The sequence below is a fragment of the Xyrauchen texanus genome, chromosome 27 (genome assembly GCF_025860055.1).
Source record: "Xyrauchen texanus isolate HMW12.3.18 chromosome 27, RBS_HiC_50CHRs, whole genome shotgun sequence".
Lineage (NCBI taxonomy): Eukaryota > Metazoa > Chordata > Actinopteri > Cypriniformes > Catostomidae > Xyrauchen > Xyrauchen texanus.
In genome coordinates this window covers 31268500-31287775 of record NC_068302.1, presented here as the reverse complement: position 1 = coordinate 31287775, position 19276 = coordinate 31268500, and the positions used below count along the sequence as shown (strand labels likewise).

Sequence of the window (19276 nt, the reverse complement as noted above, 5' to 3'; positions counted from 1 at the left end):
TAGACGTTTTTTGAAGATAGAGAGCGAGTCAGCTTCACGGATTGAGTTGGGAAGGTCATTCCACCAACGTGGTATGATGAAGCTGAAAGTCCGGGAAAGTGTTTTGGTGCCTCTTTGTTTTGGTATGACAAGGCGACGTTCCTTAGCCGACCGCAGGCTTCTGGTGGGAACGTAGCTCTGCATAAATGTTTTTAGGTATGCTGGAGCAGACCCAGTGACTGTTTTGTATGCCAGCATCAGGGCCTTGAATTTAGTATGTGCTTAATTTAATAATAATACATTTTCATTTCAGTGCATCCCTACTTTTATAGCATATTTGTTCCATTCATTGAAGGAGAATGGTGACCAAGGCTGTCATCCTGCCTAACATCTACTCAAACTATCCCTTTAAAAGCCATATTGTGTTGGGGTGACAAAAATATCCTTACCTTGGCTAAGCTGCTGAAGTCTGCGAAACCTCCAATGAAAGTCTCTTTGCCAAAAACTGCGGCAAATGGATCTGCAACAAAGACAGATACATAAGCAGCAGACTATATCAGAACACACATAGCAGAATTTCTGGATACTTCTGATTCACAAGTATAATCATCCAGATGTAGACAGTTACAAACTTTACTTCAAGTAAATAAAACAATGCAAATACAAGCATTCTAAATATTTACAGTGGAAACTAGACAAGCAGTTGAGTTCTAATCAGAGTTCTCACTTCTTTTGACTTATGACTTTTCCATGACCTTTCCATTCAGTCGAATAATAAAATACAATATACCTCAAACTTCCTAACAAAGACTGGTGCTTGATATAAGCCAGCAATAACATACACTGTTTGTCTTACCAGGGTCTGAGTTAGCGACCACTGTTGTTCCTCCTGGGGCAAAAGGATCATTGGCTGCTACTGGCCCATCTCTCTGAGAAAACAGAAATCAAGATCAAAGATCAAATTCAGATAAAAAAAATGTAAATAGACATCAAATTCAAACAATCCTTCAAGCCATGCTATTTCTGATAAAGACAAAACATAAAACCACAATGTTTGGGATGTGGAAAAAATTCCAAAGCTTCATTAAGGCTTTATACCCCCCCCACCACCACCACAAACAACAAGAGGGAATAAAAGGTGAGCGATATAATATAACAAGATAATAAATGAAAATGCGCAGTTCAATTTTCTTTGTAGACACTTTTGTTAAAAATAAAACAGAAATCAAGCGTGACATAAGCTACAACAAAGAATGCTAACATAATCTAACTTAAGTAAAAACAAATATATCAATTCTAATGAGATTTTCAAATATATAGTTTAAATGTATAAATGCTCACTGCAGGTATCTCTGATCCTTCAAACGGGTCGTGCCCTGTGCCAGCCAAACCAAAGGGATGGGAGTCTGCCAGGGTGTCCATTTTGGATCCAAACGGATCTGTTTCTTGGATGTTACTATTGCTAGAAGAAAATGGGTCTGGTACAACTGCATTGCTGGTCCTGGATGTGAATAGATCTGGCTCTTTGGGGTCTGTGGTGGTGTTGAATGGGTCAGAGGAGATGAAAGGGTCTCCTGAAGGGAAACCGACGGAATGCTGTTTGAAGAAGTTGTCAGCCGCAAAAGGATCAGAGCCTTTGAAGGGGTCGCCACCAAAAGGATCTGGACCCGAACAGAAAGGAACCAAAATAGATTTGTGGTGTGAATAGATTTTTTGTAAAAACATTGGTTCTCAAACCTGTCCTGGAGGCCCCTCAACACTTCACATTTTGGATGTCTCCTCAATCAAACACACCTGATTCAGCTCATTAGTGGAGACTCCAAGACTTAAATTGGGTGTGTCAGAGAAGTGTGACATGAAAAATGTGAGGTGCTGAGGGGCCTCCAGGACTGGTTTGAGAACCACTGCATTATAAGACGCCAAAAAACCTCACCAGAAACGTCAACTTTTAAGAAAGGGTCATCAGTAAATGGGTCACCTGCAAAAGACAGATTAAGAATTTTTAAACATGTTTACTAATTACTAATTGATGATTTTGCCATGTGTAAAAATCCTACTTTCAGTGAAGGGGTCGGACTGGAAAAAGTCAAGGCCAGGAACAGCGGTCGGTTTGGTGGGCGGTTTTAGAGCTGGCTGGGCAGCTTCCTTCTCTAGCTCCACAGACTCTGCCTTCATGACAAAATCCAAAGACATTATGCAAAGACATATTCCTTTATTAGAATGAAATCTAATGGGGCTTTTCCACTGCACGGTACACCTAGACTCAACTCGCTTTTTTGGGGTTTTTCACTGTGGATAGTACCTGGTACCTGATAATTTGTTTAGTACCATCTCGGTCGAGGTTCCAAGCGAGCCAAGCCGATACTAAATGCGACGTCAAAATCCTGCAGATCACTGACTGGTCAGGGAGAATCGTCACTACCAGCATCACTGGATATCCGACACGGGACATCAACCCGCTAGTTTTAAAGTTAGCAACAGTGATAATAGTATCATTTGTTCATGCGCTTTTCAAATTGTGAAAAAAAAAAAATGGCTGTGCGCAAAACCAAGCCGTGGTCAATAAACGAGGTGCAAAGAAACAACGCAAAACTAAAAAGTCTCTCAGGAAGTGTCTCAGCTGTTGGACGCACACGGCTACCACCGGACCTACCAACAGTGTAGGGAAAAGTTAAGAAAAGTGACTAAAGAACCATCAAGGAAATGTGGAAGTGTTTCGACCAAATGGACGCTATCTAAATCGGCAAGCAATGGGAGGGAGAGTGCCCTGGACTCTGCCACGATGGAGGATGGTACATTTTGTTACGTTAACTCTATATTCTGCTTGATAGCTTCACTTTATTTAGTTGACCAGCTACTGAAAGCTTGCTTCTAAAACAACCAGGCCAATTTAACAGTAACACTTGTGTAAAATCACCATGCGACAACTGCTTTATGCAGCACAATGAGCTAGTAGCTAACAGCTAGCGGTTGTGTTATTGTTTTGGTCAGTTTTTGTGTTGTGTTTAAGATGTCACGGCAGTAGAGGTGGCGCAACTATGACGATCATCCTATAATCCCACCCACATTGAGGGGCACTAAACTGCAGTGGAAATGCAAGCTCCGAAAAGTAAAGCGAGTAGAGTTGAGGCGAGTCGAACCGTAACGTGCAGTGGAAGTTTGCCTATAGTTACACATACTCACAATCTAAAAAAGGGTTTTGGCTAGTGCTGAATGATTAACATAATATTTAATGTAATTGTGAATGTGAGGAACTTTGCATTGAAAGATGCAGAATTTGCATTCTAACTTGCTGCCCACCTTTGGTGTGCTGGTGGCAGCCTGATCCTCTGCCTTTTCCTTCTCTTCCTCTGGCTCTGTGTTAACTGGGCTTGTTGTGCTTTCCTGAAAACAAATCGCAATAAAAATGTAATTATGTTGATAAGATATGTTCTGAACAAAATGCTGGTGTGGTTACTACAAAATAAATAATGTAGGGCTGAACAATTTTTTTTAAAATATCTAAAATCACGATATGATTTAAGTGTGATTATCAAACCGCAAGGGATGTGATATAAATAAACAAATAGTCTGCACGTGCCGCTTGCTAAGCTTACTGTATGTGCACAACACTGTTTTCTGTTATTTACAGCTGTCTAGATTCACTAATTGCACATTTGCGTAACTCAAAATATGTTTGGCCGCTAAAAGTTACTATTCAAATCTAAAATAACCCCGTAACATCAGGTTTTTGAGCACAGAAGAGTGGATGAGAGCATTTCTCTGCATTACAATGCTATTTCAAAATGTAGACAAGAAACAGGTACACAGTGAACAGATACAATGTGAAGATATTGGGAATCCTGAAAAATGCAAAACTCAGTAACGTTAAATTTGGTCAAAATTGAGTTATGACTAAAATTGGGACTCATAAGTATATTACTTGACATGTGTCCGACGGGTTTGGCTCAAATATGCTCAAAGAAAATGGGGTGTGAAAATTGCAGTAACCACAAAATCCATACTAAAACTAGTAACTTGGAGGCCATTTTTCTCAGTTTCAGTGTTGTTGTAGTTACTGCGTTTACCTTTGTAGGGCAGAGTAGCATGCCAAAAAAAAAGCTGCCGTCCATCTATCTCAGAATTTAATGTTACGCATTACCATATTTAGCTTTTTTTCAATCCAAATGTGTAAAAATGTCTTCTGGCACTCCAATCAAATAATGTGGCAATAAATACAAATACTTCCATTTCTCACAATAAATTAGATAATGAATATAGGCTATGTTTATATAAATGATAAGCTATAACAGTAAGTGATGTCGTACCATGTTGCCCTGAGGCCAGGCTATAGCAGTAGAATTGGCAGTGGAGAGTGTACTTGTGTAAAGGTCAACAGAAAAAATATCAGCATTAGGTTCCTGCTCCTCTATGCTGGTGGATGTTTCCTCCGCTTCTGATGAGGGTACCTCCTCAGTGACTCTGAGCTCCAGCGGCTCGTCTGTGGACGTTTGTTCCTCCTCATCCTGGAATTTGTGCTCTCTGTGTTTCTCTGGCAGCTGTGGTTGCTCAGTGTGCTCACAGGAGGGTGCTGTTCCATTGACAAGCACTGGCTCCTCCAGAACTTTCCAGGTGAGCCGTGCAGTCACTTCTCTCTCCTCTGTTTTGAGTTCCGCCAAACGCTCCTGTTCCTAATGTAAACCACACATATCATGTGATAGTCAGTCAGGCTTCATTAACAGGCAACAGTGGCACGCAAAAACATCCATAAGAATTTAATGTAGAAGAGAGAGAAAAACCTGGGTAAGAACCAGAATCAGCTGTGGGATAGACATTCACTTCTGGCATGTACATCTGCCAAATATTTTCTGGCTCCATAATATGTGCAATACTGGTGATATGTTTATTAAATGAATAATTGAATCTGTTAGTAAGGCAATCCTTAGGTTTACATGAGCAGTTAAAATCAGGCTACAGTGGGTTTTTGCATAGTCGATTTACAGTTTTCATCTGTCTGTCCAAGTAAGCATAACACAATGCATAATCAAATATTGAAGGACATTAGCTGAGGAAGTGTCGGTAACACACGTCACCTCTATCTTTTAGCACGTGCGCTTAACGGCAATTGCGGTGCGAGCTGTTGGTCCGACTTCGCAATAATCAGATGTCTTCATTTCCAATAGATAACCAATAGGTTGAAAAGGAGCCAAATTAATAGCTAACTAATAGAGGTCGACAGATAGTGGATTTTGCCAATACAATAACCAAGGTGGTGGAAAGTCTACCTCTACAAACTAACCTGAGAAATCTGTGTGCAAGATTCTTTCACAGCGTCCTCTAGGGGGCAGAGTTGAGCACGGGCAGATTGGACTTTCTCTCCCAGTCGGCTCGTCTCGTCCTGCAGACAAAGCAACTCTTCCCGGGCCCTGCTCAACTCCTCCTCAAAGTCACCGATTCTCTGCTCCTGCTCTGAGTGCTCTGCCTGCAATGACTGGATCTAAATGCACACAGAGATGAAAGAAAGGGAGATCAGTGTGCTGGGAACCATTGAATGAATGCAATGAGAATACTGGCATTTGTATGCATTTAAATGGAATGATTATGTGAAATGGTGAGAATTCTCCCTCTCTTATTCTCTCATTCTGCATCCTAATTTGCATACTATCCATACTAAACAGCATGCGAGATTAGGATTAGTGTGTCCCAAATCATAGTACACTGAAAATAGTATGCAAAGGTGTTAGGGTGGTAAGCCATTTCCACTGGATTGACAAAATCTGCATAGAAATGTTGGCTAACCAATGTACCTCAAAACCTATTTTATCGGCCCAGGTCTCACTTTTTCCCCACTCTCTTCTTCTTTCATTTAAATTTTTCCATCTTTTTCTCTCCCATTTTCACACACAAGTCTTATTTCTCTCATACCAGTTGACTCTCCTGGCTGCATTGCTGCTGTATGAGTCTGAGCTGCTCCTCTAGGGAACGTTTCTGCTCATCTATCCTCTCCAACTTCTCCTGCACCTCCTGTCGCTCCGCCTGAAGATGGCCCAGCTCCTCTGACCCCTTCTGGACCTCCTCCTGCAGGTCCTGAGAGAGAGAGAGAGAGAGTGTGTGTTCTTTATTGCCCTATTAATGAACATGAATTAATCAACATTAACAAAAGTGCTGAGAGCAAAGAGCTCAAACAGCTCTTAAAGATAGTCTTGTATTACATTATAAGCAAAGCTAAAAAAGCACTAGAGCGCAAGAAGATACAGAGACAATGAAAGTGAGTGAGTGTGCTTTAAACCAGCTATAATGATGCACCAGTCAGAAAAGACAAAACAGAAATGAGGCAATACAGGCAGCACAATGGCAAAGTCTGATCACATCATCAACTTCACCAAAAAAAGGAATGCACCCATATGGAATTTCTGGACCAATACCCATAACCGTTAATTCACAGCCTGATATCGTTAACCGATATTTTAAAAAAATAAAACAAATTGTTTTAATCCTTTCCCTGGAACTGCTAGCTAATTCATTAAAGCTTCTTATTTGAAAAAGGTGTGTCATTAAAAAGCTTGGAATTTGGACTTGCTGCTATGAACCAGAAAAATGTATATACTGTATTACAGATGAATGCTGTTATGAATGACAAATAAATGACAATACACTTGCATTAATTGGTAAAATGGTGCCCATTTATATGCATGTTTAAGGTAATCCTGATGACTCACTAACAAAGAGAGAATAATGAACTTCAAACAGCTGTAATAATGCATTAAAACAAAATGAGGCTATAAACTGCATGTAACAAACTAAAACACACAATTAAAACCCTATTCTCTGTACACATGGTGCAATATTTATGCAAGCAGCAAGACTGCAAGTGCAGTGGTGGTTTGTGTGTGTTATGTACATACACGCATTGCGCTCATGCACATTACAGACAGTTCTTCTGAATAACTTAAGAAATGTGAACACAAACATAATGGGAATATATAAGATCATACAGATTGAATAGTCACGAGTTACATAACAATATAAAAGTCTGAACTTGTAAAATACAAGCAGCATATTCATTTGACTTAAAACTGGTGTTTTTAGCCATCTGAGTAACACTGACAATCATTTAAAGATAAATGTACTGTTTTAGGTTGTGTTTGGACTTGTTTTAATCAAAATGCTGTTCTGTAAGTAACGATGTGTGTATTTCCCACATTCTGTTTATGTTTCATGAAGTAATATGCGAAAATGATGGCCCCCAAGTAACACTCAACATTTTACACATGTTCGGCCTCCAATCCTAAAAGGAATGACACCTTACAATACAATACCTACAGCAAATTTCACTTTTCTCACTTAAATGAAAAATAATATCAATTAAATCCTGGTCATTCTAAGACAAGAGAGGGAAAGCAACAATTTGGGAAGCAAAGCATAAACAATGGAACTGTTGGAAATGTAATGGTCTCAAGAAGGTAGATTTTTGACTACTAAAATAAAAGGTCCGCTCTGAAGCTTAATTTGGCCAATTTAAGACATGGCAGAGACTGTCTGACCGACATGTAAAGCAACCAACCATAGTTTGTGGTTTTTACTAATCAGTCTTTTCAGTAATATTTGATACCACATTAATAGACTAGCTTGAAAAAGAATGACCATATTAATTGTGGAAAATTTACAATGAGTGGAAATAGCAACCAAATTGGCCTAGTTGCTAGGGAGGGTAGAGTCACATGGGGTAACCACCTCGTGGACGCTATAATGTGTGGTTCTCGGTCTCGGTGGGGCACGTGGCGAGTTGTGCGTGGATGCCGCGGAGAATAGCGTGGGCCTCCACAAGCGTTACGTCTCCACGGTAACATGCTCAACAAGCCACATGAGAAAATATGCGGATTGATGGTCTCAGACACGGAGGCAACTGAAATTCGTCCTCCGCCACCCGGATTGAGGAGAGTCACTACACCACTACGAGGACTTGGCGCACACTGGGATTTGGGCATTCCAAAATTGAGAAAAAATACAATACAAAATTAGTAGAAATGTGTATAGTAATCCGAAATTCCGTCTATCTAAAAGTAATGGTCAATATTACTTCACAGTATATCAAAAGATCAGAGATCAGCAGTTACAGAAATACTCAAACAAGCCCATCTGGCACCAACAATCATGACACAGTCGAAATCACTGAGATCACATTTTTTCCCCATTCTGATGGTTGATGTGAACATTAACTGAAGCTCCTGACCCGTATCTGCATGATTTTATGCATTGCACTGCTGCCACACGATTGGCTGATTAGATAAACGCATGAATTAGTAGATCTACAGGTGTACCTAATAAAGTGGTCGGTGAGTGTCTCAGTGTACGTTCCATTAATAAAAATGTTTTTAAAAAAAAGGGGCATTTCTGTCCCCCACATTTTGAATATCTGGTGCATTTCTGCCCCGAGTCCCCTTAATTTCTGGCCATGATATCTCCAGTACAGTACTCAAGAAATACAGTATATCTGACTGTTCAAAAGCAAAGGTTATACTGAGGAAAGTGATTAGAGGCATATTAAGATGACTTCTGAAAGAATCAGATTTCAAAGGAAATAAAACACAATAATCAAATCTCCAAGCACCCACCGCAATAAACTATATACTGATGACAAAAAAAGCCATTTCCACTTTCATTTCCAGTGTTGGCCATCTGTGAGTGACTGTGTGAGCGTGTACTAAAAATAACAAGTCTACAGCAACAGAGCTCAGAGTGAAGATGAAAATCTTCACACGTCTAATGCACAAACATCTTCTCGTCCAATCAGAGGCTGTGGTGGGAGCTAGCAGCCCCCAAAATAGAATGAATTCATCATCCCAGGGTTGAAACACAGCAGAGAAACTCGTCACTCATTCTTTCTCATTTAATTATTCAGTGCCTGGAGTTGTTGACCAGTGCTGTGTGTTTCAAGGCTCATGTATTAAGAGCCTAAATAAATATTGATTACATTCATAATTTGTGAGAAGCCCTCATCTCTGATAGCTTATTGATATTTCATTTCCTTAATGCTCCACTTCTGCATAAGTGAGATCTTTAATCAGGACTTCTATTCTTGGAGAGTGTAAAAGGACTTTAAAGGGACAGTTCATACAAAATGAAAATTCTGTCATTATTTACTCAACCTCATGTTGTTCCAACCCCATATGACTGACTTTCTTCCATGGAACACAGAAGGAGATATTAGGCAGAATGTTATTCTCAGTCACTATTCACTATTATTGCTATTTTGTCCCATACAGTGAAAGTGAATGGTGACTGAGGCTAACATCATCTTTTGTGTTCTACACAGACATATGGGTCTGGAACAACATAAAGGTAAGTGAATGATGACAGAATTTTCATTTTTGGGTGAACTTCCCTTTAATAACACTGCACAGGCACAAAATTATTAACATATTAACAATTTCTGATTCTAAATGTCTCTTGAATTCATGGTCTCAGCAACCCATAAATCACTGCACAAAAAACATAATTGTCGACACAAACCATGTTTATCCATTGTTGTGAAATACATGGAGATTTCTTGATGATTTTTGAGTATGAACAGACTTTTACATCAATAACTAAAGATATGAGAAGCATTTTCTCCCTTTTAAAAGTCCATTAGCCTTTTTATTTTTCTCTCCTAGCTAGGCACAATTATATGGTTAGTTGCATTGTATTATCTGCACTCAGTTTTCTTCTGTCCATATTTGGGTTCGATCCACCAGTTGAGAACCAAAACTTTTATTTACGCAAGGTTCTCCCCGAGATCACAGGTGTGACTGGCACATTTTCAAGTCCGAAAACATAGGAAAACACAGCAAATCAGTAGAATAAATGCCGTTGATTGATGACGTCAAAGGAGAACCCTAGAGGAATCAGCTGTGCTATCAATATGCACACATACTTAGCAGTTTGCCTTCTCCTTCTGTATGCTTACACACACAAATGCTTTTCCTTCTCATTAGCTATCACTACCAGTGCTGGCATGCAGCTTTCCCCATTCTCCCATTGAATAATCGCATACTAATACACTAACCTGAACACAGATATCGTACAAAATAATTAACACCATGTGAAGCATCTACTTGGTCTACAAAAACGCACAGGAAGTTTAATTATCACACAGTGTGAAAGAGAGCGAGAGAGAGAGAGAGAAAAAGGACCTTACATCAATATGGATATGCAAAACACAATATTTATGAGGCAGGAAGCCACTGCAGATACACAGACCTTGAACTTGTTTCAACTCTGTTGACAGTCATAGAGGACAGAATAGATCCATGATGTGCAGAGAGCACAGAAAAATGACATGGAAGAGATGACAGATAGAAAAAAAACAGGAGCCATTCTCCTTTTCCTGGCCATTTATTGATCCAACAATTGGGGGTCGATAAACTCTAGACATGATGACGTACAATGGAGTCAATATATAGAAAAAGCTTCAAGACAGCCAGCTAGCTGCCTTTGAACATAATAAATAAGTCAATTAAAACTTTTCAAGTCATTCAAATGAATATCTGAAGACAAATAATTTTAATATAGTACTTTCTAATGACAGACCGTTATATCGGCCAGTCCGATAAATTTACTGATATTTGGCCATTCATTTCAGCATAAAATTGAGCATTTCAGTTGATATAATATATAAGCCTTTTAACATAATATAAATATCATATTCTTTATATCAGCATTTTATCAGCCATCCCACACTCTAGTTACCGATAACAGCACTGGCCATTGCAAAACCAATTAGACGACCACTAATGTTTTCTGTTATATTCTTTCAATACATTGTGGATAAATTAGTTATATTCCATCTCTATATCATTACAAGCATAGATAAGAAAGGTCACAAAAAATCTGAATCTCTTTGTCATGTCATCATCATCAAATAACAACATATATTTTGCACATTTATAATTGTTGGCTCATTCATACCTGGACTTCGCTGGTCCTCTGTCGGATGGTTTCCTCTGTCTCTTTGATTTCCTGTTCCACTGCACCCTTCTCCCTGAAAGACCAGCACAGACATGAGTATTTAATCACAGTGGCGATGGCAGGAACAGACAGCCAGCTGCCGGGAGCAGAGTGGACAGCATCTCCCTCCAACACCATCTCTGCATCAGCTGCTGGAGTGCACGTGTGTGTGAACGAATTAGAGAGGAGAGGATGTGTGCAAGTGAGTGTATGAGTGTCAGAGCCGCACATGAGCAGATGGTTTTGTTAATGTCAGGATGAGCAGGAGGTGGGAATTGTACAGTGTGTGTGTGTGTGTGTGTGTGTGTGTGTGTGTGTGAGAGTGAGAGAGAGAGAGAGATGGGGGATGGGAGGCTGGACTAATTTGGAGACATTTTCTCTCCATCTGTCTTACTCGACTTCATAAGGGTTCAATTTAGCAAACAATTTTCAATATTTCCTTTCTGCACCAAATTAAATAGAAGGAACACATATGCAAGGAGTATCTTTCTAAATATGAAATCACAGCCTTGCAATGATACACACATTTTTGAAATAAATGTTTGTCTAAAGGCTATAGTTATTGTCAATAGCATCACCTAATGAAAAATAACAATTGTCTTCTAAAAGGTTTCCCAAACACTCCCCCGGTCTTACATTGGTCGGCAATCAGACAGTGCCCCTTAACTCACACCATTGTCAGTGTAGCTTTCAGCTGGTCAGGATGCTCAAACAAACAGAGCAATGTCTTGATAGCAAAACAGTTCCAGTTTTTTCATTTTTGGGCAAAACCACCTACTGATTTGACTTACTGTAGTTGTCTATATATTATGAATATTAAGGTATACAAGTTGAGCTCAATCGACAGCATTTGTGGCACAATATTGATTACCACAATATTATTTTCAACTCATCCCTCATTTATTTAAAAACAATCCAAAATTATGTTTACAGCAATGCACTTACAACAGAAGTGAATGGGCCAGTGCACACAAATTTGAATACACATAGTTTCAAAATTATGGCCACAAGATGTAAACATTATACATGTTAACCTAATTTTAGAGTGATAAAATCTGTTATTAACCTTATCAGTGTAAAGTTACATTAAATATTACAACATGGTTGTCATGACAACGCATGCTGCTAAACCATACAAGATTTTATCACACTAAAATAATGTAGAAAAGAGATTTTACCATATTAGAGTCATGATAACAATTATAATGTTTACGTCTTGTGGCTACACTTTTAAAACATCAAGTGCCTGTAACCGCAATTTTACAAGTTAAAAGTATTTGTTGTAGTAATCAGTACTATGCAACAAATGCTACCGATTGAGCTTAACTTGTATTGAAGCTCTGACTCATACTGTATGAAGGTTTATTCCCATATTCTGATACACTGAGATATTGCTGCAGTCTTCCCAGCAACAAGAGAGAAACCTGACAAAGAGTCAAACACACACACACACACACGCACACACACAGTCTGAGTCAGACTTGCAGGGGAAAAGAGCGAGAGAAGAAGAGAAAATAAGAAAAGAGTGCAACTAAGATGGGATTTTAAGAATAGTACAGGTTACAACAGGGGTTTGAAATAGAAGTCTTGGCAACAATCCTAAAAACAGGCCTATATCCATACAGAAAATCCCTGCATGTTTTAAGCAGCCTGGATCAGCCAAAAACAACAGAGTAAAAGATGTCCATAAACTCTTTAATGGCTTGTCTCTTTTAGACAGAGGGTGTGGTCTCTGCTTACCTGTAACCTGAGTCCGCTCGATGCTGTGGGGACCTAAGGCAATCCAGCACCGCACGCATCATTTTAGCAGAAAATATCAACCCATCGTATGAACAAATCTTACATTTTTCTATCCCTTCTGGTCATTTTCTTCTGCAACCTTCATTTTAAATAAACAAATTTTTCACTTACTCTTTCTCTCACTATTCGTGAAAGTGGAAGTGAGAAGTAATCTCGCACTAAGAGTGAATGTACTGGGAGGCAACAGGTGACGGCATCTCCTTTTATTCAAAGTCTGAAGAGCAGAGATGGTGAAAAAAAAACAAGAGTTGGGGGGGGGCTTCCTCTTTCTGTGTGTTTGTGTAAATGAGAGCTCCTCCTTTCCTTTCCTCTGTGTGACTCATCTCAAGGATAGTTAACCTCAGATGTCTCACTGTTTACAGGAAGTGATTTAACAAACAGACATTTAAAGATGAAATGTAATTAGGTAAAAAAAAGGTCTCATATCCCATCTTAGTATGCAACTACAAGTAAGCCATTTGTGTGTTTATTTAGCTGAAAAGGAGTATAAAATGTGGTGCTAAAAAACCAATGTTCTGTTTAGTTGGCAACTGCAACAATGGCTAAACCAATGGTGTGAGCTTGGCCGGACTATGTGTTTGTCCAAACAAATGGAATACAGACAGTGTGTTCGGGGAAACCTGTTTGAAAATTGTCATTATTTTTGCAATTCTGTTTTGTGACATTACATTTAAGATCAGTGATATTTGCTTGTCTAAACACTGTCTTTGCTATGAGTGCAGACAGTCTAATTCAACCCGAGATGACCTTCCATGTTACGATGACAGAGTATGACCAGTAATAAGATACACATTAAAGAAAGCATTCATCGGTGCAAGCGCATTTGTCATGACCTGAGGACTGATTTGGGCACAGGACACAAAGATTACTGTCATACACTTCTGTTTCTGTGGTTCTGTGTAGACCTATTTAAGGACACTGCCTAGAATCTTCAACTCACAATATTTTAAAACATGGCCTGATGGTAGAAAAAACATGGACGGACACTTTAGGGTTATTCAGGCATTTAGCTTCGGCACAAGCTGTTTATCAACGTCAGGAGAGAGGAGTAAGATCAGTAACACACCTCTGTAAGTCCATGATCTCATTACTGAGTGAGTCCAACTCCTTAATAGCAGAGAAATCTGCGGCCTGAAGTGATAAGGCATTGTTCTGGTCAGGAGCAGGGATGGAAGTAGCATGAAAAAAAACAAATTTGAAAAAAAAATGAAAAGGATGAAATATAATTAAAAAACGAATTAACTAAAACTATTGAGTTTGACCTTTTTCTGTTCTTATTAAATGGGGGGGATACAGACTATGCTTAATCTCATCTGTAGTTGATGATTGTGATGAGATTTATAGTACAAAACTATTTATAATTGTTTTATTATAAACAATTTATTTAAAAAAAAACAACAACAAACATAAACATTTATTTTACACAGCTACATGTACTGCTACATATCCTCACCAAACATATGAAACACTGAAAAACACACCTACACACATTACTGGTCTACTATGGAACACCTTTTAAAGGGATAGTTCACCCAAAAATGAAAATTCCCTCATAATTTTCTCTGTAGGTCCATACAATGCAAGTGAATGGTGGGCAGAACTTTGAAGGTCCAAAAGCGTATAAAAGGCATCACAAAAGTAATCCATATTACTCCCGTGGTTAAATCCATATCTTCTGAAGCAATATGATAGGTGTGGGTGCAAAACAGATCAATATTTAAGTCCTTTTTTATTATAAATTCTCCTTCCTGCCCAGTTGGTGGCAATATGCACAAAGAATGTGAATCACCAAAAACAAAAGAAGAATGTTAAAGTGAAGATTTATTGTAAAAAATGACTTCAATATTGATCTGTTTCTCACCCACACCAACTGTTTGAGCTGTTGCCATTGGGAAGGCAGTTCAGAACAGTGGCAACACGGACAAATAGACTGAAAAACGTATTTTTTCCACAGGCTGTAAATACCTTAAATTCATGTAGATCTGTTATTGGGGGGAGCACCTCCACCTGTGCTGCTGTAGATCGACCCCACCTCAAAACTCATTTTGCCCTGCAACATTGTGTAATGTCCCTGCATGAAAATATATGTTTTGTTTTTTTAGGGCACTTATTATTCTGTGCACTTTTCTATAGGTGTAGGCACTTTGTGTGAGCTATTTGGAGGAGATAATGCTACTCGACATTTCATTGTAAAAGCAATGACTATAAATAAATCAATCAATTTTGGTCACCATTCACTTGCATTGTATGAAGCTTCAGAGCTGAGATATTTTTCTAACAATCTTTGCGTGTGTTCAGCAGAAGAAAGAAAGTCATTCACATCTGGGATGCATGAGGGTGAGTAAATGATGAAAGAATTTTCATCCCTTTAAACCAAATAAATAACGTCATTTAGTGACCAAAATGAGCATGCATTGGTATTGAAGCCACAAAACAAAACAAAAAAATATGTTACATGAACATCATACCTGTCGTGCTAGCCTATCAGAAGGAGGGATCATTTCTGGAGATAGAGCCTGGGGCGGTTCTATTCCCATTGAGAGCTTCTGATTGATTAGATGTAGAGCCAGTGCAAACTGCTCTCTGGTCAGCTTCCCGACGTCGCCTATATCACAAAGCTCCCTATAAAAACATATGTATACACAATATAAATAAGCATGGGCATGTCATTACATACAACATCTGAGGGACTGAAAAAAAGTTTAGTAATAACAAGAGGTGGGTCAGGTTTAATCAGCTCTCCATGAGCATTTATGGAAATGTAAACCCAAGCAGTGGCATCTCACCAAATGCGTGCCAGGGTGGCAGATGGCAAACCCGTCTTGAGAAATATATCTCGGACCTCAGCACCTGATACCAAGCCATCCATGTCAATGTCTGTCTTAATGAATAACTCGTCGTATTTGGCTTTATCTGTAGGAGATACCACCCACTGTATACACAAACACACACACAAATGTTTTGTTAAATCTAAATTATTAACTATATTTCATACAATCAATACTTTATGGAATATAATTATAATCATATGTATAAACCATATATCAATTAAATACTACAAATATAAATGAGTTTATTCGTTATTATCTATATAATGAATTATTGAAAAATAATCCATATTGATAATGTGGATTATAATCTAATTGTATTTATAATCCATATATTTATAATGAGCAACATCCATGTGAAAGTGAGATGAATATGACCTGTGGTGGGTTAGGTTTAGCTGGCAGTGTTTTAGATCCAGAGTGGGTGGAGCCTCTCTCTTTATGCAGTGAAGGTGATGTGAGGAGGGGAATTACAGGGGGCGGGACAACTTTTTTCCTTTTTGAAGGTGGAATCAGACCAGCAGGCAAAGACATGGGAACTGACTCAGACTCCAGGGCTCTGTATACCAAATACATGGCCTAAAACACATACAGACGCACACACATGCACATTAAGTTTGAAGTCACCATGTTAACACAATTTTAAACTTGGTATCAGGTGCCGGTCTTTTCACAAACAGAATTACATTTAATATTTAGATTAAATATTTGTTGTCTCATCTTAATGAAAGTTGTATCTATGTCAATAGCAAAATGGTGGTAACAAAAAAGGACTGTGTCACCCTTGAAAAGCAGACGAGGAAAAATATTTTGAACATAAAAGATGTCATTAAAGATTGTTTTCTCCAAAAAAATATAAACTTCCCAGTACCAAAAGAATAAAACCAACAGATACATCACTGATAAAGTGGATAACTTCAGATATTACATTTCCAATTTATTTTCACTTGCTAAAATGTAGCTTATATAGTCAAGTTTGTGATGTACATAAATTAACTGATCCGATCTAAACCTGAGTCAGTCTGCTTATAAAAGGTTTATCCCCTTTTAGTTATAGAACAGGGTAACGTTTTCAGACAATCAGGCAAAACCATGGGAAATGCTACAACGGGGTCAGCTGCAGTCCAGATTTGTTTAGATTGGCTCTAGCCCTGAGCAATAAAAGTATTTTTAATATCGCAGAACTCACCACAGCAAACTCATCTTTGTCCAGCATTCCATCTCTGTCGATGTCACTGAGCTCCCAAACCTATAATGTTCATTCCAAGAGAGAGATCAGATCAATTTGATCACGTAAAATCATACATTATATTGCAAGTACAAATACGTTATGTACGGAGTATGGCTGTCCATTTAACACAGTAATTCAGTGCAATTAATTACATCAAAAATAATGTAATTGCTCAAGTCCCCAGACTGTAATAAAGAACATTCCTACCACCGGAAACAATTTTAGCTTGAAGTACCACTTGTTTTCAGCAAAAACAAACCACTCTCAGGCTTGCTTGATACTAGCTACAGCACAAGATGAGAACATGTCCCAGCATTCAAATACATCTGGGCGGAGCGCATATCTGAATGCTGTGATCTCGAAATGTGTTTTTTAAAGTTTCAAACTACATTTAAATTGACACGACATTGAGCGACAGCATAAGAATGCGGTGTTTAAGATGCAACGCAACCAAAGTGATATGCTCCAAAAGCATCCATCGATACGTTTGTATACCACAATAATGTAATGCATTATTGTGGTATATGTATGGTATATATAATATAAATTATATTTATCATTATTTAAACATAACTATTTATAATTATTTTGTAATAAAATATTGAAAGGCCTTTCTCAGCAAATCCTTATATACTCACTGAGCATTTTATTAGGAACACCTGTACACACTATTCGTGCGATTATTTAATCAGCCAATCATGTGGCAGCAGTGAAATTTATCAAATCATTTAGATACGAGTCAGGAGCTTCAGTTAATATTCACATCAACCATCAGAATGGGGGTAAAAATGTGATCTCCGTGATTTTGGCCGTGGCATGATTGTTTAAGCCAGACGGGCTGGTTTGTGTATTCCTGTATCTGATGATCTTCTGGGATGTTCACACACAACAGTCTCTAGAGTTTACACACAATGGTGCCAAAACAAAAAACATCCAGTGAGGGGATGGAAATGACTTGTTGATGAGAGAGGTCAATTGAGATGGCCAGACTGGTTCGAGCTGATGATAACTCAGATAACCACAAAATGTCAAACCTGAAGGCGGAGAGGCTGCAATAGCAGAAGACTACATCGAGAACTTTATTAGGACCTTAGTGTTCCTAATAAAAGTTCTCAGTGAGTGTATATGCGATTAATTAATTGGAATATCATGCCGTTAATTTGATAACAATAATTTGTCGATTGACAGCACTATTACTGTGCTGTATGGCTGTATCTTTGTACAGTTAAGTTTTGAATAAACTTAGAAATAACAGACTTAAAGGTGCTGTAAGTGATTTTTTTCAATGAAAAGGTATACAAAAAATGTCCTACTCCCTGAAAGATATTACTGAAATAAGTGTCATGAGATATCACACCATTCTCTGTGATTGCTCTAGACTTTGTAAACAGCAAACAAAAATGTCTCCGCAGGCCACGGTGTCTGACACTTTATGCCCATCAATCATTTTGCACGTTCTCATAGTGTTGTCGTTGCAGCTAATTATTGAGGCTTAATGTCATATTCTGATTTATAATTTGTCAGCTGAGGGTGTGGTTTCGCTACTGTTGTGTTTGACAACCATGGTAACATCGTTTGTGATGGTTTCAACGGTATCGGTGCGGTGTTTTGGAAAGAAAGGGCATGGCTAAATCAACACCTCAGTCTTGTGGAAGTTACAACGGCTAAAATCGTTTGCAGCACCTTTAACAGTCTCCAAAAACTCAATAAGTATCAAACCTCGTCCATACCAAGGCAATTATTCAATCAAAATAAAAAAAATGGATTGTTCCTTTCCTGGATGCTGATTGGTCAATACTTTTACAACCTTGCAAGAATAATCGATATAGTTACAGCTATAATAAGAAACACCGGTTCAATTTATTAATGCGCAGAACCCATAGCATTATTTTATACCAGAACACAGAACAATACAGGGTAAAATAATGATTACATATTGTTTTTTGTGTGTTTATTTTAATTCTAAAATCAAAAAGGCACTGAAGGGTTTGCAAAGCGCTTTAGCCTGAACTATATTAAGAATGCCAAAGCAATTTTATTTTATTTACAAATTTACAAACAAAGTGTTGATATGTAGGGTTATGAAACACACTAAAAATATGACTCAATAGCACTGCCTGGTGGTTAAACCTATATGTGCAGCCTTTATATATGAGGTTGAAGTTGCATCCTGTTCAAAGCCCATATTCTACCATCCCATTATAAAAATGCTTGCCACCCCGATCGTCTTACCCTGCCAAGAACATCCACTGGGAGTTTAGAATTGAGAAGCACTGGTTTGACCCTATCGCCCGTAAGCATGCCGCCCACTGGAGAGAGGCTTTCGAAGATGGCATCGAATTTCAGCTTCTCCTCTGGCTATATGACACACGCAACACACATACACGGGCCACATGAGTAAATAAGCAACTACGTTTAACTGAACAAAACATTTTTTTTTAAAGAAACTCAAGAAAATAAATGGTGTAAT

The 19276-nt window shown here is 38.4% G+C and overlaps 1 protein-coding gene across 2 annotated transcripts in view; it reads right to left on the bottom strand.

The window, feature by feature from the left end:
- The window catches only part of eps15 (epidermal growth factor receptor pathway substrate 15), a 33120-nt gene that overhangs the window by 8058 nt on the left and 5786 nt on the right, over positions 1–19276 (bottom strand). For both annotated transcript variants that reach the window (XM_052094325.1, XM_052094327.1), the window contains exons 7-22: positions 19039–19164; positions 16765–16824; positions 15954–16154; positions 15534–15679; positions 15216–15369; positions 13814–13899; positions 10909–10981; positions 5884–6045; positions 5258–5455; positions 4287–4649; positions 3280–3363; positions 2037–2148; positions 1913–1957; positions 1321–1640; positions 836–908; positions 429–499 (exon numbers count right to left, since the gene is read on the bottom strand). In XM_052094325.1, coding sequence (XP_051950285.1) covers positions 429–499; positions 836–908; positions 1321–1640; positions 1913–1957; positions 2037–2148; positions 3280–3363; positions 4287–4649; positions 5258–5455; positions 5884–6045; positions 10909–10981; positions 13814–13899; positions 15216–15369; positions 15534–15679; positions 15954–16154; positions 16765–16824; positions 19039–19164 — 2274 coding nt within the window. The remainder of the gene's footprint in view (positions 1–428; positions 500–835; positions 909–1320; positions 1641–1912; positions 1958–2036; positions 2149–3279; positions 3364–4286; positions 4650–5257; positions 5456–5883; positions 6046–10908; positions 10982–13813; positions 13900–15215; positions 15370–15533; positions 15680–15953; positions 16155–16764; positions 16825–19038; positions 19165–19276) is intronic.